The sequence below is a fragment of the Monodon monoceros genome, unplaced genomic scaffold (assembly GCF_005190385.1).
Source record: "Monodon monoceros isolate NGI ecotype Baffin Bay Population unplaced genomic scaffold, NGI_Narwhal_1 Super_Scaffold_19, whole genome shotgun sequence".
NCBI classification, from domain to species: domain Eukaryota; kingdom Metazoa; phylum Chordata; class Mammalia; order Artiodactyla; family Monodontidae; genus Monodon; species Monodon monoceros.
In genome coordinates this window covers 67,188,333-67,212,343 of record NW_021703775.1, presented here as the reverse complement: position 1 = coordinate 67,212,343, position 24,011 = coordinate 67,188,333, and the positions used below count along the sequence as shown (strand labels likewise).

At 44.7% G+C, this 24,011-nt stretch overlaps 1 protein-coding gene across 1 annotated transcript; it reads right to left on the bottom strand.

The window, feature by feature from the left end:
* Positions 1–1,185: 1,185 nt before the first annotated feature.
* On the bottom strand, positions 1,186–22,803 carry GTF3C2 (general transcription factor IIIC subunit 2). Its single transcript, XM_029232125.1, has 19 exons — positions 22,503–22,803; positions 14,661–14,931; positions 14,176–14,497; positions 13,296–13,581; positions 11,383–11,477; positions 10,499–10,576; positions 10,254–10,352; positions 8,938–9,165; positions 8,652–8,763; positions 8,338–8,446; positions 7,009–7,034; positions 6,695–6,824; positions 4,569–4,713; positions 4,297–4,458; positions 4,026–4,113; positions 3,256–3,384; positions 2,809–2,961; positions 2,551–2,658; positions 1,186–2,237 (listed from the first exon to the last, which is right to left on the bottom strand). The coding sequence occupies exons 2-19, from the start codon at positions 14,905–14,907 to the stop codon at positions 2,019–2,021; spliced, it is 2,736 nt and encodes a 911-aa protein (XP_029087958.1). The 5' UTR covers positions 14,908–14,931; positions 22,503–22,803; the 3' UTR covers positions 1,186–2,018.
* Between the last annotated feature and the right edge of the window lie 1,208 nt (positions 22,804–24,011).

The following is a 24,011-nucleotide window of genomic DNA, read 5'->3' as shown; positions in this document are numbered from 1 at the left end:
AAATAGATCAAGTGCCTAATAAACTCTCATTTAACCTCTTTTCCTTCCTTTTCTCTTGGGAGCACATGGGAGAATAATTTTTACTGGAGAAATCTGGGAAGCCCCTTGGTGGAAGTGGAATTTGAGCAGGGGCCTTGAACAATGAATAGGAGGACTTAGGTGGAGATGGTGGAAAAGGACACTGCAGGAGGAGGGAATAGTGTGAGCAAAGGCACAAAGGAAGAAAAGTACAGGAACCTATGGATAGTATCAAGTATATATCAGGAGGAAAGTTTGGAAGGGGAGTGGCCTGGGGCAAAAAGGGCTTATGACAGAGAAAGAGAGCAAGGGCTGAAAGCATTTTCCTGCTTTTCTTTTGGAGGATGAGATTAGGGCAGAGACCCAGCAGCAGAAGCAGGGCTGCCAACACCAACCTACAGCCTCAATGACATGGGTCCCCAGGCCCCATCTTTTCTACCACTGAACGTGGGATTTCCTGAGGCAGTGTCAAAGGGCTGTTGTGTAGAATGAACAAAGCTCCTCTGCAATGGAAAGCACTTCCCTACCAGTCCTCTCAAAAAGAGAGCTGGCATAACCTGAGCTGGCTCAATAGGATGGGGCATACTTGGCTGCTTTGCATTGACGTGAGTTGTCGTCTCTCTGCTGCTAATGGTCTGGGTTGCCTCCAAATCTGTTTCCTCTTCTGTACAGGGGAGGAACTGAACTACTTGATGCCTTTCCTCTTAAAGATTTTCTCACATAATGCTAAATTCCCTACACTGAAGAAGCAGAAAGCTGTTCCCAGATATTTGGCCAATCAGTCTACAGTGTCAAAGTGTTCTGTTCCAGGTAGGCACTGAACTAATCTCCACTCCCTTAAATAGGAGCTGGCTATGTGTTTTTCTCTATTTCCTGAAGTCATCTGACTACTCCCTGCCCCAAACCTCAGGTTGTACTCTTACACATTCCAAGACTATGGTTTGCTTATTTCTCCTTGTGGGGTCTATCCTTGCTTAAGAGGCAATATTGCAGTCACCGTGAGTCTGCAACATCCCACAAGAGGATTCTAACAAGATGAGCTATAATACACTACTGTGCTTGGGTTTGAAATACCTCCTATAGAGTTGAAATAGAGTAGCTAAATATGTTTAATAAGTCAACAATGTGACAGTATAATGAAGGATCAAAAATCATGACGTGTAAAAGAATGGTTAAAGTAACTGAAGATATTTAATCTAGAGAAGAAAAGACTTGGGAAACACATGATAGCTATTTTTAAATACTTAGAAGGGCAATCATAGGGAAGAGTGACTAGATTTCCTAACGCCCATGGTAAAATTTATAGAGGTATACTGTGTGACTTGATATAAAGGAAGATTTTTAAAAAATGACTGTCTACGAGTGCTCCAGAAGGGTCAGATGACGAGTGATCGGGAATATTTCATAAGCAGGAGTAAGATCTGAGCCACTGTTCTGCTGGCAGGGTGTCTGTGGTGTGTTCCTCAGGTAAGTACTATAAGCAGCTTCAGTGCAATGAGTTACCATCGCCCCCTTGTGGCCTGTGTGTTGGGTGTGTTGCGTACTCTAAAGAGAAAGTTAGGAAGGCAGTAATACTGGATCCTGGCATATAGTCAGACAGGAGCCTTCATGCAGATACCCTTTCCAGTTCTCCAAACAACCACTCACATGTGGTCTCAAAAACACCCAGTACCTTTACTTAGTTTTACCCACTTCACAATATGCTCAATATGAGCAGTTTGACTCCCAAGCCTAGGTCAGGCCTGAGTGTTTCTCGTGAGTCATAGTTTTATGCTGAGGAGACTTGAGAGTTTGTGGAGGGAGAACCCCCTTGCCCGCGGGGGGCTGTGATGACAGAAGAAGTCTGTGGAAAGAGGGATCTAAGGAGTCCTGGGGAGGCAGGTCTAAAGGTCCAGGCCTGGCAGCATCACTGTCCAAGAAAGCCCCAGTTCCTATGGCTGTGTGCACGGGGCCAATTGTTCTCGGCAGACTTCATCCTGAGTGTTCTGTGGGGACCACGACTAGGGACCAGGCAGAAGGCGATGGCTGGTTGGAGGGAAGCCAGGCCCTTTAGTGGGGGAGGCCGGCTGGAACATAGCATTGAAGTGGGCTCGGCTTTCAAGCTGCATACGGTGGCCCAGTGGACAGGTGAGCGCACGGACAAAATGGATCCGAACTAGCCCTGACTGCCCCCCAGAGACCAGCCATCCATAGGAGTCCAGGTTTGGGCTGAATCGTACCTGTGAAGAGAATAGAAAACAAAAGAGATGCTCACAGTTGTTGCTTTAGGGTGAGTCTTAGCTCTAAGAGCAAAAAAAAAAAAAAAAGCCACAAATCTGAAAGGATAGGAGGACCACGATGGGGTTAGAGGTAGGAATGAGGAGACGATGAATGAGGTATGTCTATCATGCTCTGGAGGATGAGAGTGCCGGAGCTGTTTCCCCCACCTTAACTGTCTCCATTACCTTTTCATCTCCCATTTCATTGCTCACAGGCCCAGAGTTGGGAGGAAATGAGATGAAGGATGGCGAAGATGAGAGATAAGGTTCCTACCTTATGAATAGCTTCCAGCTGCAGCCGGTCCAGGCAGAGCCGTGTTTGCCCCTCTCCCTCCTGCATGCGCAGCATTGGTTCTCTGTGGGGCAGACCGTGGAATGAACTCTGGGGAGGAGGGTGTAATAGGAGAGAGAAAGAGAGCAGCTTCTTAGTTTTGCATCTTTCTGCTGGAACTCCTTAGGATTCCCTACTATACAAGGACTCAAGTTTTTTACTTTTTCTAATGCCACACCCATTCTCCTGGCCTCAATTTACCAAATCTGTGTCTTGAAAGAGCAAGTAGTGATGGTTGACGGTTTCAGCGTAAGTTCGAGCCTTGGGAGGGTTGGGGGCCCCAGATGAAGCAGAAGAGTGGTCCTGACCTTCAGGACTGTCCTGATATGGCATCAGATCTGCTTTATATATAGGCTAGAAAGAAGAATGTTAGATTAGGTTCTATAATACTGAAGGCTGAATAAAAGTAAAAGAGAAAATTGGTTTGGAGCAGGAAAGACTGTAAGTAGTATGTTTAAACATATGTTCAGATGCACGAGGGTAGGGGAGATTATGTACACCTCTATTCTAAGACTTCCAGGGAGAATATCAGGGCTGGGAGACCTAGTACTAATTTGTACCCTGCTGCTAATTGGTAGCACTAATTTGAGAGGTCATGTGGATTAGGACCCAACAGAGAGTGCTGCTATTAAATATTCATATACGTACGAATCTTCGATCTACAGGTCGTTTGACATTTATTGGGTTCAGTGCCATATCAGGCAATATAGCTGCAATAAGCTCCCCAGATATATCTCCTGCAGCTATTGTCCCGAGCCAGTCGGATCCTGAAAGACTCTAATAGGAAGAGAGAGATATTTTTCATTCATTCATTCATTCACTCATATTTATTCAGTTCTGTGAACTGGTAACAACTTCACAGTCTGAGGGGGGAGAGACATATTCGCACAAATATAAGTTTATCATAACCCATATCCCTGAAGATACAATTACCACACACCTATCTTCTCCTTTTATCCAAAACTACTGCCTCTGGGACTTCCCCAGTGGTCCAGTGGTAAAGAATCCGCCTTCCAATGCAGGGGACGCAGGTTCGATCTCTGGTCAGGGAACTAAGATCCCACATGGCGCGGGGCAACTAAGCCAACGTGCGCCACAACTACTGAGCTCACGGGCCTCAACTAGAGCTCATGTGCCCTGGAGCCTGCGCACCACAACTAGAGAAGAGAAAACCCACACGCCACAACTAGAGAGAAGCCCAGGCGTCGCAACGAAAAAGATCCCGCGTGCCTCAGTGAAGATCCTGCGTTTCGCAACTAAGACCCTACGCGGCCAAAAATAATAAAACAAATTAAAAAATATTAAAACAAAACAAACAAACCAACCAAAAAACCCACTACTGCCTCTTTCTGACCACCACTAGGTGAGTAAAGGGAACGTTTTCCTGTGTAGTGAAGGTTTGGAAGAGAGGGGCTCACCCAGACAGTGCCTTTTCGAGGAGCAGTGAAGTAGGCCTTGAAACCAAGGTAACCAGCGTCAATATAATGAATTCCACAGAGTCCATAACTGTAAGAGAAAGAGAAAAGAAAACTTTCCTTTTTCTAAGGTTAGATTCATTTCTTCTCCCACAATTCAAACTCTCTCAGTGAAACAACCCTCAACCCTCCTCTCCTCACAACCATCTGGCACAGTGCACCCCAACCCTTAGGGCCTGTCCCCAGAGCTCCTCCTCTCTCCATCCTGCCGTACGAGGCATAGCAGTTGTCCTGAGCCACAGTGACACCATTGTAAGGGAGCAGCCAGGCCAGCTCTGTACTCAAGAAGCGCTTGATAGAGTTTATTGGTTCATAAGGTCGTCGAAGGTCCCAGAATTTGATTTTCCGGTCACTCCCTGCAGAGACTAGGAAATGACTGTGGAAAGATGGGAGAAGAGAGAGAGGATCAAATCTGAACAAGCCTGGAAAAGTCAGCCTGTCCCAGTCTTCACCTCCCACCTCCACAACTCTCCTCCTATTCTATACCTGTTAGCTTTGCACCATTGAAGGGTACGCACAGCCTGGTCATGGGCTAGGAAACACTGGAAGGGGTAGAGCTTCAAGGAGCCATCAGAGAGCCGTATCCGCTGCAGAGGCGAGTTCGTGGGAAGGTTCCAGAAAACCACCATGCCTGAGGTAGGGACAGAATGCGTAGGTATTAGAGCCAGGTTCTCCCTTCTTGTTCTAATTCCTTTCTCTGGCTCCTAGGGTCTATGTCTTCTACTCTCAGACCTGATGCATTATGAAAGGCTATAGAGATCATGATTAGCTAGTCAACATTCCCTCCACGGTTTAAAGACTCAACCTGATATTTTTAGTTCCAATTCTCATCAACATAAAAGTAATAGCTTAGTCTGAGATCTGCAGTTGAAAGATAGGTTGAATGAACCCAGTGTCCTCTACTCCCTACTAAATAAAAATAAAGGGATTTTTAAAAAAGCATAAACCTTCCAGGACAAGGGTTGGCTGTAGCCCATGGGCCAAATACAGCTTGCTGCCTATTTTGGTAAATAAGTTTGACTGGAACACAACCACACCCATTTGCTTACCTAAGGTCTGTGGCTGCTTTCACTTTATAATGGCAGAGTTGAGTAGTTCCAACAATGGCCAAACAACCCACAAGGCATAAAGTACTCACTATCTGAACCTTAAGAGAAATGTTTGCCAGCTCTGCTCTAAGGCAAAGAGAACAGGCAAGGAGCCAAAAGCAACAAAATGTAGAGGAATAGAAAACAAATGGACAAACAGCAACTAACTCAGCTGATCCAAAACAAGCTGAACCCTGACCAGGCTGGCAGAGGACGAAGTAATCAAAAGTATAACTTTGATAAAAGTGAAAGACAAACTAAAGAACAATAAGAATTTAATAAACAAAAGTGGGGGGAACCGGGACTTCCCTGGTGGCGCAGTGGTTAAGAATCTGCCTGCCAACGCGGGGGACACGGGTTCGAGCCCTGGTCTGGGAAGATCCCACATGCCGCGGAGCAATGAAGCCCACGCGCCACAACTACTGAGCCTGTGCTCTAGAGCCCGTGAGCCACAACTACTGAGCCCACATGCCTAGAGCCCGTGCTCCACAATAAGAGAAGCCACCACAATGAGAAGCCCGCGCACCGCAGAAGAGTAGCCCCCGCTCGCCGCAACTAGAGAAAGCCCGCGCACAGCAACAAAGACCCAACGCAGCCAATAAATAAATAAATTAATTAATTAAAAAAAAAAAGTTGGGGGAAGCATGTGAAGCTAAAACCCCTTTTATACATAAACTCAGGAAATGTAGCATCTATGAGCCTTTTTGAAAAAACCTGACAGTGAATTACAGCTAAGCAATATAAGTAATTCAGCAATGGAGGTGGAGACCGAGATGAAAGGACTGGTGGAGACAGGCAATCATTTTCAATATAGAGTTAAGATTAAGTAACTCTGGGAATTAAGATAGCAAAACAGCACTGAGTATCACATACCTTGACAGTGTAAGAACAAGACCACCAAAAGAAACACAATTAGGAGATTGTGAGAAGGATGACAGGAAGCAGTGTACGAGTGCTAATTCCCTTATCACCCTAGCAGAAAGTCTGCTGGTGTGTCTAAAAGTGAAACTGTCATTTAAAAACAATAACAACCCAATAACGTCAATTACTTAATGTTATTTATAATTTTTTACCTTTTTCCTTTTTAATCTTAAAAGTATCTTTATGGAACTAATCTCTCTGTGGTGAAAGAACATTTATTGGGACCTTAGCTAATTTTTCAGTTTCACTTGCCTTTTCCTTCCATAAAGTTAAAGTATAATTAAACTCAATACCTTTTAATTTAAAATAGTATCTAGAGTATGATCCCATTTTTACAGAATTCTTTATCTCTCCATCTAATCTTTTTATCTTTACACATGCATAGAGAGCAGCATGAAATGATGTTTATCTACTCAATTATTTCTTTCTGAGTAGAAAAATTCTAGTGACTTTTTTTCTCTTCTTTGTATATTTTTACACTTCATGAAGAGTTACAAGTATATAATGGCGAACACTGAATCAAAAAGGAAACCACAACAGAAAAACAAGCATATATAAACGTTTCAAGAGCGGTAGCTCCTTATGCTCCACTTTGCTTTTCACCATTATAATATCCAGCAGCCAGGTGGTGGTGGGGCCGGGTGGGTATCCAAGCCAGGCTAAGGCACTGACCACACTCAGAGGGGTCTGATGCTTGCATAGACCCCACCTGAAGGGTTGCCACACATTGGACCTGCAGGGACAGGAGAGACAAGGCTAGGGTTAGGGACAACTACTGTTTGGAACAAAGGCTCCAATCCTTGTTTAATCCAGCAGGAGGTGGGAGATTTTTCAGGTGGAAGGAGACTCGCTGTGGAGTCAGTAAGGGAGGCTCAAGAAGATGGAGCCTTGGCTAAGGTAGCAGGTCCCTCACTCACCTTATAGATGGCAGGCTTCACTGCATCTGTGAGGGAAGAAGAGCAGTAACTGACACTCTGCATCCAGAGGACTGAGGTCCTAATTAGGCCTTGCTCTTAGGCCAGCACCCCCGGCCCTTTCAACCATGCCCTTCCCTCACACTCTTCTCTCTCTACCATCAAATGTATGAACCTGCCTCTATCTGCCCCCCAGATTCTCCTTTCCTCCTGTTCTATATGAGAGTGCCCTTCCTCCTATCAGAATGGCTAACCCCTCCACTCGGCTCTCTTCTCATCCCCTCCTTTTCCAGAGCGTGGCTCATTTGGTTACCCTCCCCTTCTCCTGCCCTGTCCACTTTCTCTCTCCCTATTGGGTCACTCTCATACTCACATGTAAACATGCACTCTTGTCTTCTATCTAAATCAAATGAACAAACCAAAACCTTCCTTTACCCATTATTCTTTTTTTTTTTTTTGGCCGCGCCACGCAGCACGTGGGATCTCAGTTCCCTGACCAGGGATTGAACCCACGCCCCTGCACTGGAAGCACGGAGTCTTAACCACTGGACTACCAGAAAAGTACACCTTTACCCCTTTTTCACCTCCAGCCACCGCCCTCATTTATATGATCCCCTTCACAGCCAAACTTCTGAAAGAATTGTCTATACATTTCTGTCTTCACTTCCTCACCTCCCACTCCCTCCTCAGCCCACTCCTAACACCAGACCACCGAACACGGGATTTCTCAGGGTTCAAACCTAGGTGCCCTCTTCTTTAATTACTCAGTGCTGCTGAAAAACAAATAAATTCAACCAAATAGGAGCTGCATTTCCTGCCCCTTCCTCTTTGTGTTCACCTTCACAAAGGTGAATATAGAGGGAGAACTCTATATTCTCTCCCTTTCTTCACAACAAAGAGAGTGTGTTTACGTGTATGTGTGGTGGTGAGGGCAGGAGAGGTGGAGCACAGGATCTGGGGAGGAAGAGGAATATGGCGGGGGAGACAAGCCCCAGGCGCAAGCCTCAGCCTTCAGCAGCTCTTTACACAGCCAATTAACTGTGGTAGCAAGAGGGGGAAGACCTGAGAGCACAGGAGAGCAAGGAAGCGGGGGAGATAAAAGGTAATGTGCTGAAAGAGGGCAGTTACAAGACTGCAAAAGAGAGGACTGCGTGCAGGCTGCCAAAGAGAGAGGTCAAGAACAACACGTGTGAAGTCAGAATGGGAGGAGTGACTCGGTAAGGCTTTGTACTGGAGAGACTGGGCCTGGAGGAGTTTCAGGGGAGACAGACAGGCCCTGCTAAGCTGTGGCCACAACTCCAGCAGCCCCATTCTCCTTGCTGTGCTACTCACCTAGGGGCTGCTGAGCCAGCAGGGCCTCGGGATGGGGCAGACTGAACAGCAGCACCTTCCCATCTGAGCAGGCAAGAGCCAGGAGACCCAACCGGGGCAAGAGAGGAGCCTAGAGGGTGAGACCAGATCTGCACTGAGGCTTGCTGCCTTCAGGCACCTCTCAGAAAACTTTTCAGGTTCTGGTCCCTGAAAATATGATATGGAGTTGCTGGAAAAACTCCACCCACCACTCTCTAACCTCCCTCCTTCCCAGAGCCAGCCCCTTGGTCCTGGCTCTGAGTCCTAGGGCCATCCCACAATCAACTGGGAGGTACCTTCCGAGGGGTGCCTGGAAGTTCCCACGCTCCACTGGGGCAGAACTTGAGGTCCCAGATGCAGCCGTGGTCACAAGCAATCCCATAGACAAAGTGGGCTCTGTTGCCAGGACTGAGGAGAGAAAGCATGTGGGGAGAATGGGTGGGAAGGAGGGGCCTGGAGCTGCCAGAGCCTGCGCTCCCCTTGTCTCAACCCAATCCGAGCCTTGCCCCCTTCCCCTGCCCAGCCCCATCCTTCTCTCCTCCTCAACCACCCTCCAATGGCAGTGTCCCAGCCCCACCTCACCAGCTTTCTTGCTGCAAGGTCCCAAGGTCCCAGAGCTGGAGCAGCCCAGGGCCCGAATAAAGCTGGCTCAGTGGGTGTGTCTCATTCATGTCAGGGCTGGAGAAAAGAGCCACATACTGCGAGGCTGCTGCCCCCTCTGGCACTGGGCACCAGTCCAGAGCCCAGAGCGGTCCCCCCGTAAAGAAAGACACATCCCAGCGCTCTGGGTGTGCTGTGATAGAGCTAAATCTAGAGAAAAGTCAAAGATGGGATGAAAAAAGGAGTTAATAAAAGGTAGTAAGGACTTCAGTAGATGAATGGATAAATAAACTGTAATACACCCAGACAATGGAATATTATTTCACACTAAAAAGAAATGAGCCATCAAGCCATGAAAAGACATGGAGGAACCTTAAATGCACATTACTAAGTGAAAGAAGCCCACCTGAAAAGGCTACATACTGTGTGATTCCAACTGTAAGATATTCTGGAAAAGGTAAAACTAGGGAGATAGCAAAATGATCAGTGATAGCAGATGTGGGGGAGGTGGAGGATGAATAGGCAGAACTGACTATCTTTAGGGCAGTGAAAATACTCTGTGTGATACCACACTGATGGATACATGTCATGATACATTTGTCCAAGCCCACACAATGTACAACACTAAGAGTGCACCCAAAAGTAAACTATGGACTTTGAGCTATTATGATGTGTCAGTGTAGGTTCATCAACTGTAACAAATGTGCCACTCTGGTGAGGGATGTTGATAATGCGGGAGGCTGTGCATGTGGGGGGCAGGGAGTATATGGGAAAAACCCTCTCAATTTTGCTGTGAACCTAAAACTGCTCTTAAAAAAGAAAAAAAAAAAGTAATGCGAACAGAATGGGAGCTCCACCTGGAGCTCCTGTGAACTGACTTAAGCAAGCACCAGAACACCAGTCACAGTCTACAAGTGAAACCAGTCCTGGCCACCATCTGTATCTTCCTCCTTTCCTTCCCAAAGTCTGTCTAGTCCTAGGCTTACCTTCAAAGATGACAGGTTGTGCATTCTGGTTTACTACAGTGTTCTCTCTAGGGCCAGTCTGTCTAGGTCTATCGGAGTAGATGTGACCTTGAAAACTGGTTTTACCCTAAACCTCCCTAGGCTCCCTCAGTCTGGCCAGCAGCGATAAGCACTGCACATTCGAGGGGGCTGACCAGATCTAGCCAGCACTCCTACCCTTGGGACCAATTGGACCAGCATTAAGGGAAGAACAGGGCCAATCTATCATCCCTTTCAACGTCCATTTTTCATTTTCCTGTCTCCCAGAATCAGAAAAAGAGGTGCAATCATCACCTGTTTATTCGGTAGAGTGTGCCATCTTCAGGAAGTCCTTCACGTTGTACAGAAAACAGTGGCGACTTCTCCTCCTGGGGCAGGTAGTGAGCTGCCTCACTGGGGGAGGGCAAAGGGAATAACCTAAGTTTGGAAGAGTTTCATCCATCCTGGGATTCCCATTATAAATCTAGAGTCCTCCGTTACCCTTCTGTCTCCAGTGGTGTCACCCCCTCCTAGATTTCAAAGATGTTTCTTCAACTTACAGTTCAGATAACAATTGCCACTTCCAGGCTAAAGGAATCCATTCCGCAAACTCCCAGTATGAATGCTTCTGTTCTCGGCTGGAGAAACAGAACCATCATGAATGAAGGAAGAGAGAAATTCTAGAGCAGCGCTGCCCAACAGAAGCAGCGCTGCCCAACAGCAGCAGCTCCCAGTGATGGGAGTGATCTATTATCTGTGCTGTGTAACACGCTAGCCGCCAGCTGCAAGTAGATACTGGGCACTTGAAATGTGCCTAGTGCAACTGAGAAACTGGACTTTCAATTATATGTAGTTAATTGAAAATGAAATTTAAATGGCTTCATGCAGCTAGTAGCTACCATATTGGACAGCACAGCTCAAGGGCTCTCGCCTTGGACTTCCTTCGTGGCGCAGTGGTTAAGAATCCACCTGCCAATGCAGGGGACATGGGTTCGATCCCTGGCCCGGGAAGATCTCACATGCCGCAAAGCAACAAAGCCCATGTGCCACAACTACTGAGCCTAGGCTCTAGAGCCCGCGAGCCCCAACTAATGAGCCCGCATGCCCCAACTACTGAAGCCCATGTGCCTAGAGCCCGTGCTCCACAACAAGAGGAGCCCCCGCAAGAGAAGCCTGCGCACCGCAACGAAGAGTAGCCCCCGCTCGCCACAACTAGAGAAAGCCCACACAGCAACGAAGACCCAATGCAACCAAAAAATAAAATTAAATTAAATTAAAAAAAAAAAGAGCTCTTGCCTTTGGAGCAGTGCCTTTTAGTTATGAATGTCTTCACAGTGTTCTACCCTGCAAGTGCCTTCCGCCCTTCCCACAGCCCCACTGCTAGATAGTCCTTTGCACTCCTCCACCACCCTTTCATCCTCAGCCCCCGTTCCCCAAGTCTCACAGGTCCTTGGTGAGATGAAGGCACTTCCAAACAGGAGCCATGATGTGATTTGGTAAACCATTGGGAGCCACTCCCCGGCAGTGTGGCTTCTGCTTCTGAGGATCAAATTGAAGAAAGTGTAAGGGAGAGAATCTTATAAGCTGGAGAAAGTCCCCAGGAGACCGCCTTCCCAACTTTTACTTTTCTTGGCATTACTTCCTCTCCAACCTTTTACCTATCAGCATCTTAAAAGATTTGTATCTCAACCATTACAATGACTTCTTCATCTTCTGCTCTTATTCCTCCATCAAAACCGCAAAACCTGCTCTGTTTTCTGTTCATCTTCCTTGGCATGTCTCCATGGCACCTGATTCAGAGGACTACTTTTGCTTCTTGAAACTCCTGCCCTATGGGGTAGTCTCTCCTTATTCCTCCCATGTCTCTCCTTATTCCTCCCACGTCTCCTTCGCAGGCTCTCTCTCCTCTGATCCATTTGGTCAGTGACGGTATTTCCCAGAGTCCCTCTGTCTCCTTAGCCCTCAATACACGTACTCCTGGTAATTTCATCCTATGTCTCATGGCTTTGACCACCATTTTAATGCCTGATTACCAAGTCTGCATCTTAGTAAATGTAAACGTTACTCAGTCTCAACTTTTCTACAAATTCTAGACTCAGTGTGGTGCTGAGCCATATTAGAGCCTGAGGCAAAAGGGAAAATCAATTATACGGTTTCTATCTTTATTTAAATTTTTGATATTTTCTTCACCACAGATTTGTTGCATTAATTTTGATTTTTAAAATGTTGCATCGAGATACTTATCTTGATTACTGGGGGTTTTGGTGCTCCCTTAAATGTTGCATCTGGGAGAAGTAAGGCACTGGTCCCATATATCTGACTGGCAAAGAGACGTCTCCAGAAGGATGGCCCTTGATCTACCAGCACCTCCAACTCGACATGTCAGAAAGTAAACTCATCACCTCGCCTGCCCACCTTCCCCCGTCCTGAGTCCCCCACTCTTTCTGTGTGCCCAGGTTCAGTGTATGAGAGCACCATCAAAGCTGGAAACTCTTACTCCTTCAATTCCCAACTGCTATTAATTCTCTTATATATCTCTTTTATCTGCCTCCCCGTCTTCTCTTCCTTCACTGCTTAATTTAGGCCCTTACTAACTCTGGAGAACTAGAGAACTGAAGCTGTCTTCTTTATTGTCAACTGCAAATTAATCTATTTTCCTAACTGATCATGTTATTTTTCTACCTAAAAACCTCTGTTGTATAGAGTTTCTGTTTGGGATGACAAAAGTTCTGGAAATGGATAGTGGTGATGGTTACACTACATTGTGAATGCACTGAATGCCAATGAATTATACATTTTAAAATGATAAATTTTGTTTTATCTACTTTACCATAATTAAACACACACACACACACCCTTTGTTGGCTCCTATCAGTTTTAGTCCTTTCATCTTCTCTAGTTTAATCTTCCCCACCACTTTACCCCAGGCCCTATGCTGCAGCCACAACCAATTTCTGAGAAAACCATCCTCTCTGGCAAACTTCTATTCCTTTCAAGACCTAGCTCAAGTATCATTTCTCCATGAAGTCCAAGCAGTTAATCATCCTTCCTCTATACGCCTAAAGCAGATTGTTCACTCCTGATGCAGCACTTATTACACTGTGAGCTTTGTAAAGCAAGACCTTGTCTTATTCATGCTTGTGTTTCCTAGCATAGAGTAGATGCTCAACATATGAACGAATAATCTTGTTTAGTTACACCCGCAGCCCCTACAATCTCAACTGTGTTTGAAGTTGCTCTTTTTTCCTTTTACCTGTTTTGGCCATCCTAGTTACTAGGCCAAAGCTTCCCTTCTAGGCGTCCTGCTGACCCCCTAATAATCCTGCTATCCCCATTCACTCTGTCTATTCAGGTTACCCCTGAAGTGGATGCTCGTGCGGTGCTTCGGGGCACTGTAGGCTCGGGGTCAGATGAGCTCTCGCTTGGGGCCTCACTTTCTTCTCCATCTTCAGCCTCAACCTGGAGAACGAAGTCTTCGTCCCGTGCGGTGTCATCCTCTTCTTCTCCATAATGACAGGCTGCCTGCTGCTGGCTCTTCTTGGGTTTGGTGGGGCTGCTCACCTTGGGGCTCTCAGGACAGGACACTGGAGCAGGCAGGGCTGTTGAGAGCTCTTCAGCCAGTTCCTGAAGATACAGAAGTGCCCTGTAGGATAGGGCAGAGTCAGAGCAACACTCACAGACACTTAACCGAGAGCCCACTGTGCCCGACACTTGGCTGATTCTTATCTCACTAGATCCTCCCAGTGACCATGTGAAGTGGCTATTAATTTCCCTTCCCCTTTGATAGATGTAGAAACAGAAATCCAGGAAAGTTAAGTGACTTGGCCAAGATGACTCAGATCACATATGTGGAATCTGAACCCAGTTCTTCTGACTCCAAGTCCAAAGCACTTTTCACTCTACCACAGTCAAAGATCATTGAGGGCAAAGGGAAAGAATGGAAGGGCACATATATACTGACACATATTGGGTAGTAAAATTGCAATGAAGACTTGGAGGACATAGTGAAAAATGCGATAGGATATGAGGTACAGAAAGGAACCTCCCAGATAGACAAATTTAGCCACAGATAAAATTGCTGTGTTAAGAGCTAGAAGATTGCTCAAGTCCCCAGAACCCAGACACCACCCCTGCTTACCTGACACCTCATCACAGTCCACTCATCTCTCCAGCATCTGCCCCACCCTCATCCCTTCACCCAGCCCCCCTCCACCAAGCTGTGCCCCGAAATCCTTACACTTGGGCAGCCCTTCGGCGGGGTCGTTCCCCAGGAGGGGTCTCAAAGTCCTCAGGGGGCCTCTTTGGATGTGGAGACTCTGGCTGATCTAGGCCTTTTGACAACTTCAGCAGTAGCAGATCTGCCTTGGACTTTCGACCTCGTTTCTTAGGCATGGGGGTGGACAGAGGGTTGGACTGATCTAAGAGACCAGGAACCCGAGGGGCTGATGGAGAATTAGGCTGCTGGGGCCTTTTGGGGCCTTTCCGTGTCCTACCACCTCTCTTCGGGCCAGGCTTTGAGGCCCTAGGCTTTGGGACCTTTGACATCTCTGAAGAAAGATCTGTAGAGAAGAATATGGGTCTGTGAGATGGGACCAGAGCTCAAGCCTCTTTGGAACAGATTACACCATACCCAAGTCTGTAAGGTCCTATGAGCTCAACCTGCTCTCGTTCATCTTAAGCTGAGCATGGAGAGATAAAAAGCTGAAAGGTCAAGGGACATACCTTGCTGTTCCAGTCTGGAGAGGGTTTCCTGTTCTGGAGGGAGCCTCCTCTCATCAAGAGAATCCTCAAATCCAGGCAAAGGGGTAGATAATGATGTCTCTATGGAAGCCTCCACACTGGTTGTTTCTGAAGAGGCCTTGACATCAAGCTGTTTTAGCACCTCTTGTCCAGGAGAGTCTACCACAGTCATGTTCCCCACGGGGCCGGCCTCCTCCAGAGCAACACAGCCGACCCCGTAGGGATCCATCAGCACCCCCTAAAATGGCTGCGCCTGCATATAAGAGACATACAAGTGAGTAGAAGGTAAAAGCTATTTGCACTGGCTCAGATTTTTCTACTTTCCTGTCTTTCTCTTCTCACAACCATTTCTCCAACCTCCCCCCACCTTCCCCACCAACCAGAAACCCAAGCTCTCTGATCATTCATTCATTCAGCAATAATTACTAAGCATATTCTATATGTCAGGCACCATTCTAGGAACTGGTAACATGACAATAAACAAGACAGACAAGGTCCCTGACCTCACGGAACTCACATGTTAGTGGAGCTGACAATAAACAAACAAGCAATAATAAAGCTACCATTTATTAAATGCTTACTATGTGCCAAGTATTGTACTAAGTGCTTTATTTAGATCATTTAAAGTGAGTGAACAATTATTTAACTCCTCTCCCTGAAACCCAATGAAATGAATCATCCCCTCCCCCTCAAAAAAAAAAAAAAGAGAGAGAGCGAGAGAAAATCACCTGTTATGAATGTACGAAAGGGCCGCAAGTTTCTAGAATAGACTATAAGGAATAGCTGCCAGATGCTATACAGTTTACATCAAATTGAAGGAGGACAGGATGACTAGAGCTGACATCCATCTTTGTGAATATTAGTCAAGGTACAGATTTATTTAAGAACAAGTAATTCTCTAGTGTCCTGCTAGCAATCTTTCAGCTGGATGGGGGAGGTGGTAGCCTATGAGACAATTAAGGAACATCCTACTACATTAAGAGACCATTTCCACACTGAAGAATAGACTAAAAAATGGTCATGAATCTTCATTTTCTTCAAACCCAGGAAACCAGCTGTGCAACCATGGACCAAAGTAAACTGACAGAGATAAACAACACACTGACTACCAAACCAAAAACCTGAGCAACACAGAACTCTGCAAGGGCCCAGTTTCTGGCCAGAATAACCTACTTGTCTGTAACAAAAGGGAAGAAATAGCTCAGATCCCAGGAGGAACCCCTCCATAGGTCTATATATGTCTTAAGGATAAAGAACTCATCAGCCTCAGTGGAAAAGTGTGCTAATACAAATACCACAAGAAATATCATACAAATTAAAGTTTCCAACTTTCTCTCTTGAGGAAGCTACAGTCTATCATTATAAACTATAACAACAGCCAACTCTTTAATTCAGGTGCTAAGGATACATTATAACATCATATGCTAGGGATATAGTATAACACTATCAAGGTAAATAGAGGTCAATGAGAATCCACCTACATTGTTCTCTGGTAAACCGCAAACCCTGAGAGAACTACTCCATTCAAAATTAGTAATAAGCAAAAAGGATCCAATGGGACCTATGCATAGTTACTATGGAAAGAATATAAAGGACACAAATGAAAAAGGTGAAAAGTACCCTTTCAAAGAAAGTCTCCAGAAAACAAGAAATTTTCCAACAAAAGCTTCTATTCTTTCAAAAAAGCCAAAGGGACTGTGGAATCCAAGATTTAAGAGACCAAAGAAGAAATAAAACAATGGCAAGGCAAAAAAAAAATGAGCTGGCAGTCATAAGGAAAGAAACTGAGTAAAAGAATAAAATCAAAGAAATGAAAACCAGAGAAGCAAAATGCTGAAACTATACATACTACTGAAAAGACAATCAGTGATATGAAAGACATGTTTGAAAAAAACCACACAGGTTGTAAAGAGATAAAAGTGATTAGTGAGAAGATGATATGGATGAAAAGAGAAAGTGGAAAGCCAACATATGAATAATTGATGTTCCTGAAGAAGAGAGAAGAAAAATGGGAACAGAAAAAAAACATGTTCAAAGACCTAACAAAAGAAAATTTCCTGAAATGAAAACTAGAAATGTGTACTTTCCTAACATAAAGGAAGATCTCAGTCTATAGATCAAAAGGGCTTATGGTGCAAAAGGAAGACAAAAATCAATAAATACTCATTAAGACCAAGAAATACAAGTGAAGATACTAAATTTCTCCTACAAAGAGAGAAAAAAAAAAAAAAATCAGGTCAGCCTCAGAGTTCTCAGAAACATTTGACGCCAGAAGATAAAGAAACATGAAAAGGATCAAGAGAATTCTTTACTTAACTGTCATTCATGTAAAGGTAATGGGATGACATTCTAAATATGCAAGTTTCTAAAAAAATACACTTGAAGACCTAATTTAGCCAATGAAAGATAAGTCAATATAAAGAACTTGCTAATGGAGAAGTTGTGTTATTAAAAGGCTGGCAGTAAGGATTTAACCCAGTGACACATCATTAACTGTGGTAACTACAGGTATAAAACAGATTATAAATTAAAAATTTCAATGTCCCACAATGTAAAAATACCAATATTCTGATTGTAGTAGATTGGGGCAAAAGAAGAAGTTCTTAATTTTGCTTCTAAGGCTGACAAATTGAAAAATATAGATTTACTAATACCATTTTTTTTGGGGGGGTTGCACCGTGTGGCTTACGGGATCTCAGTTCCTGGACAAGGGATTGAACCCTAGCCACTGCAGTGAAAACCTGGAATCCTAACAACTAGGCCACCAGGGAACTCCCTACTAATACCATTTAGATGTTTAATAGAACTAAAAACAGTATACTATATTGCTTCCAAAATACCCAATAGGGCTAAGAAACGGAAGTTTTTAAAAGACCACATAATAAAAGATCATTACAAATAATGGAAGCACACACACACACAAAGAGAAAAGAAAAAAAAACAACACAAGGGTGACAGAAACAAGATAAATAAAAGGGATTTATTACAGGGTATTAAATGGTTCACATCAGTAGTTCTCAAAGGGTGGTCCCAAAACTGGCACACCACTTGGAAGTCAGTTAAGTGCAAACTTCCAGTCCTACCCCAGACCTACTGAATCAGAAACTCTGGGATGGGGCCAGCACTTCATGTTACAGCAAGACTTTCAGGTGATTCTGCTGCATACTCAAGTTTGAAAACCACCTGCATAGAGGATCACTGGAAGGGTTGGGGAAAAAACGTTTAGGAACAAGTATTGTCAAATTGAGAAGCTGTTTACAGCTGCTGGTTCAAGAACCACATGGCTTCTCCTCTGCCATGGTGGGGAGCCAGAAGCTGGATCAAGAAGCCCCTGCCATAGCTGACAGCTCCATAAATAAGCTGCTTCTGCAATAATCAGAAAGTGACCAACTGAGGAAGACTCTTCTCTGGCTCCCAGATCCAGAGCCGTATCACTGCCACTAATGCAACAGCAAAATGCATGCCTTCTGGCCTGCCTCCTCTCTAAACTCAAGTCCAAATTTGAGTTCCTCAAGAGCACGTTTGATTGGCAAGGCCTAAATCATATTCAGAATCTTGGATGGAAAAATTCCAGGAAATGAAATTTCTAGCTTTCCAGGCTCTCAGATGGAGGGTGCTCATTCTCTCACATCCCACTTACCCCAGGGTAGAAAGTAGGATCAGTATTTTCTCAATTCCTCTCCAGTGTCAATTCTTGACCAATAGTCCTCCCCATCTTGTAAAAACCTTGTTCCTTCCAAGCTCGTAAAGTTCAGCTAAATCACTGCTAGTCACTCCACTGTCACACCTGAACCTTGTCAGCATATAAAACCTTTCAACCTCTAAAATCACTAAGACACCCAATATCTGATCACAACCTCCCATCATTACAGCTAGATTGCTCAACTACTATCACTATATCTATTCTTTAACCACATTAATTAATCCACTGATCTCTCCAATTTCTCCCTATGTCAGCCACAAACCATCTAGTTTAGACTTCTTTATTTTAATCAGACTCCTGTTGATATTACAAACTTCCTTTCTTTTTGTCTTTTTGTTCCACAGGCCCGGCAAAATTCAAGCCTGGATGAACCAATCACCCATCTTCTCCATGGGAGCATGTAAGCTAGTTGAGCACTAGCGTTCTAGTTGAGCACTAGTTGAGCACACGTTCTCTCTAATCAGCTCCCATACCCTCTCTCCTCCAACGTCTGATACCCTAGTCCTCAGCAGATAACTTAGCCTCAGATTTCTTAAACGATCAAAAACCATACTTCAATTTCTTGTCAGATAACCTAACACTCCCTGCCTCTGAGCCCCTCATCCACTTTCCAAAGCCAAACTTTCCACTTGTGTTCTAGCCCCATGCCCCCTCCTGCCCCACCGAAAGAAAATGAAGATGTTTATCCTTTTCCTTTCCATTGGCTCCTTCTAAACAGAATTTAACGGGAATTCCCTAGTGGTACAGTGGTTAGGGCTCTGCGCTTCCACTGCAGGGGACACGGGTTCAATCCCTAGTGGAGGAACTAAGAACCCGCATGCTGTATGGCACGCCACCCCCCACCCCCGCCAAAATAAATATGTGCCTCCCCAAAATAAATAAATAATATAAAATTTAAAAAATAAACATTTATTTTTTAATTTTCATCTTAACACAAATACAACTATCCTTCAACCCAGTTCTCCAACTAATATCCTCCTGCCCCTCACAGCCAAACTTTAAGAGCTGTCTGCCCTTGATGTTTTAATCACCCTGCTGCATCCTAACTAGGAGATTGCCCTCAACTCATCACTGAAGCTAAAGTGATCAATAACTGTTGTGTCAATTAGTCCAATACTCTTCTCAGTCTCGTTTAACTTGACCTCTCAGCAGCACCAAGGCTCCTTACCACTTGTTTCTTGAAACATTCTCTTTTCTTGAGAAGCAATTCAAGTCCAGTAACCTTCCAGATGTTTACAAAATTTCCTGTCTTTTACAGGTGTCTTACACGTTTGGTAGCTTTTTTGCTTGTTTGCAAACTCACCACTTTTGTCTCTCCAAAGTATTCAGTTTAGTTTGCTTTCTTTTCTTTTTTAGAATTGTTTTTATAAAATCTTTAGTTGATACAAAATACTTATAAATAAGTGTAGAATATAAAGAACAACAATAAAACACCTGTATATCTGCCATGTTTCAACTTACTTTTAATAGAAACAGTAACTCTTACATACTCAAATTTCCTTAAAATTTAAATATATGTCACAATTATATAAACATAGTGACAAATCAACTTATATTAAAAATGTTCGAACCAATACAATGACTCTTGGCAAGCATTCAGTTCAACTACTTAGAGTGACCGGGCCTATAGGAAAAAAATCTACAGGCTTCGAGAATTCAGTGTGCCATGGGCATCAGTAAAGTACGCTTTATGCAGGAAATGGAGAATGTCAGTTAACAGAGGGAGCTAGTTAAATGGAATCAGTTAAGAGAATTTCTACATGTCTTAAAGATTTTTCCATATCATTTTTCCACATACATCTTTTTCATTCTTCTTAGTTACTATATGGTGTTCCATAGGATTATAGTTTATTTGGGTATTTCCCATTTAATGGACAATTGGATTATAATACTATTACAAATAATACTGCAGTGAATATTCTAGTATAGATCTCTTCATTAATGAGAAATTATTTTTCTAGAATAATCATCTGAAGTGGAATTACTGTACTGGGTTAAAGGGTATACACATTCCAAAATTTAATAGATACTGCCAAACAGGTCACCAAGGTGAAAAGCAATTTATACTCTTACTAACTGTAAAAATGGGTATACCCATTTTACCACCCCTTGTCAATCTTTGATTTTTGCCAGTCTGATGGGTGAAAGAATTCTTCCCTACTGTATTTATTTGCATTGTCCTGGTAATAATTGAGATTAGCAACTTCTTTTTATATGTTGGACATCTGTCTTTTATGAATTGCCGATACACATAATTTGCCCATATTTCTATAAGACAAATTGATCATTCCTTATTTATCTGTGCAGTTATTTATGTTGCAAATATTTTCTCTCTGTATCTACCTTTTAACTTTGCTTATGCTTCTTGCTAAACTGAAGTTAAATTTTATGAGTTAAATTTCTCAGTCTTCTCCTTTATGGCTTCTGTTTGTGTCTTTTTTTTTTGGCCATGTTGCATGATGCGGGGATCTTAGTTCCCTGACCAGGGATCGAACCCGTACCCCCTGCCGTGGAAGTGCAGAGTCCTAACCACTGGACCACCAGGGAATTCCCCTGTTTGTGTCTTAAAAAGGCATTTCCTACCCCACTGATATAATATCAGAATATAAGATATCTTCTTTTATTTTCTTCTAATAATTTTTCTAGTTTTGGATTTTACATGTAGCTCTTTAGCCCGTCTGGAATTTTCTTATCATAAGAGATACGGGTATTTACTTATCCCATATCTATCTTCCTTAAAAGTTTCATGAGATAGGGCTCTTGTCTATCTGACTCACTATTGTATCTAGAACCTGGTACGTGGTAAGCACAATAATTAACCTTTGTTGATTGAACAACTAACTTCTCAAGGTACAAAAATCTCTGTAAGGATTCACTTCTCATAGAAGGCATGGCATTGGTGGTTAATTTCCATTTTTGACTACACAATGCAAATCCTGGGCACAAGTAAAGGATGTTTAGTAAATGTGTACCAGAGTTTATAAAATTTTGCATCGGCACCCCAACTTTTCTGGTTCCCATGCTGCTCCAAGGCTGCCAGCCTGATCTCTCCAGATGTGGAAAATGATTAGATAACACTGCTCCTCAAGTATGGAGTTACTTTACACACACTGTTTGGTCTAATACATTGTCTCCCAAAGTGTTCCTATGGTACAACTGGTGGTATGCAAGATGATTTCTGAGATACAAAAATGAACGATTTTATTTGACTAATTGTGTTTTTATTTTAACTTGTATATATAAAAAGAAAACTATAACTAGTCCATGAAACCCATGGTTTCATCTACATTGTTTAGATCAAGACTAAACACTTAAATCTTAAAATTAAATCAATTTAAAGAAAATTACTAAGAAAACAATACTACAGTTGATAAGAAGGGGTGGCCAAAAGAGACGAAGGCACAGGAATGACAGATTTGTGTAACAATATGCCCCTGGGGCTATAAGCCTTGGCCATACCCTGCACCCCTCTAGCAAAGTGAGTTACCACGGGTGAAGCTGAAGTCACCACCTCTGCCTTCCCCAACAGAAAGCCAAGTTGCTGCGGGATAAAAGGACTAGATTGGGAAACATAACTGGCCCCTGGCTGCGCCAATGAGGTTGCAGCGCGCGGGGCACAACCCCCAGGGTTAGAAGAGCCTCACCGAGGAAGAGGCTGGAACACAGCAGAATGAAAAGACCGACCCGCTACCTCTCTAGGGGTGACCGCCTGCCCTTTCTCAGTCCTGGGCGTCGGGTAGCTTTCACCACTAGCCTGTTCGGGAAGCGAGCCCTGAGTTTCGTAAGGCTGAGGACTACGGTAGGTTCGCAGAGTCCGAGGGTTGCAATGTAGGCAGCGCCGCGGCCGGGACACAGGACGAGGTGTTACAGACACCGCGTGGGGAAAGAAGGCGAGACCCGAGGAGAGCAGAGATGGGGGATGCACGGTTGCCACCGTGGGTTAGGGAGGTGGGGACCACGACGGTTTCCGGAGGAGTTCAGGGGCTGGAGGTCGCGATGCTGTGCAGAGGCGGAAAAGCGGAGCCGGAGTTGGTTCCCAATATCTTAGTGCTACCGAAAAAGAAGTGGGGTGGGGGGGTAGTAATCGTGGGGCCCCGCACACCCCGCTGTGGTACACTCACCCTCACCAAAGTCCTTCCGGAAGTCCAAGTTCGAAGATGGCGCCGCCTGTCTGGTCGCCGTTTTATGACGCAATCTGGTAGCTACTCTTCATTGACGACCCCCCGCCCCCCCGTGTACAAGGTAAACACGTGGGCTTGGTTGGGAGTTTGTGCCCCAGGACGTTTTCTATTAGACTATGTATCCCATAATGCAGTGCGGCGAGCGTCCCCGAGCCCTGTCGCAGCGGGCGCAGCTCCCGGGCCTTAGCGGCGCAGGGGACGCCGCTGCACAGCCTTATGGGAATTGCAGTGTCCCGAAGGGAACTGACGCCTGCGCGGTGATAGTCGCGCCCCCGCCGGTTCCCACGCAGCTTCTACTCGAGCCTCGACAGTGCGAGTACCCAGGCCTGAGTGTCGCTCCCGAGCGCGGAATCCTGGCTTTCTGTCGAGACTACCGGCCTGTGGCGGGCAGGGCCGGGCTGACTTGAGAATATTGACCTGCAGCCCCGCCGTCGAGCCGGAGACTGGGAGACAAAGGAATCCTTGCCTCGGGGGACGACTCCGGCTTCCCCCTCAGGGCAGCCCCCAGCAGATCCAGCCACTAGTGAAGTCAAGGATGGACCCAAGACGGAAACACAGTGAAAGGGAAGAGCAGTAGAAAAGCCTGGCATGGGGACGCTCTACTCAAGTGATCCTCGGGCTTGGACCCTCCCCTTGGTCGTAGGCCTTGCCCCACTCCCTCCCTGGGAAGTAGGATGCTGCTGGAGAAAGAATGTAACAAACTTCCGCCCTTTCCTGAGGCATTTAAAGCTGTGTAAATCTCACAGGTCTCCACACACCGAATAGTGGAGTTCAGGATGTATAAACAAACAGGAAAGGGTGGGGTAAACCAATCTTTCTCTTCCCAGATAATCTCATCCATTAAATTACCGTGGTTACACAAAACATTTAAGAAAAGCATGGGAGAAGCTAGCTAAGATTTAAAATCTAGAGCAAGGGGGGCTCCCGTCCCATTTGCCCTAAGTGGCCTAAAGACAGCTAAGGCTGCGCTGTGGCTTAGGACTGACTCCTTTCTGAGAGTGCAAAATCGGGTGCAGTCGAGGCTGCAGTTCCTCTAATACGGGGTATCTACAATGCTTGTCCGATGAACAGCTCTCAACTTGACAACTTCAAGCATTTATTTTTCTATTAAAATTTTTTTTCAAGCATTTATTTCTGTAATGAACAAATCTCTGACTCTTCTCCATTCCTGTTGCCTCAGATTAGACTATCTTTGACTTCCCCTAAAGCAAAATCTTTTTTATACTAATAATTGTATTTATTTTGGGGATAAGACATTGACATGGCTGAAAATTCAAACGATACATAGGATATAAAGTGAAGAGTACCTTTCACCTGTCTCCAGCCTCCCAGACCACATCCACCCAGGCAGTTTTCTTGTTACAGGTCCAAAATACTTTCTGTATTTATACACATGCAAATACATATATATCTCCCCCCCCACACACACACACCTTTTTTTTTTAAACT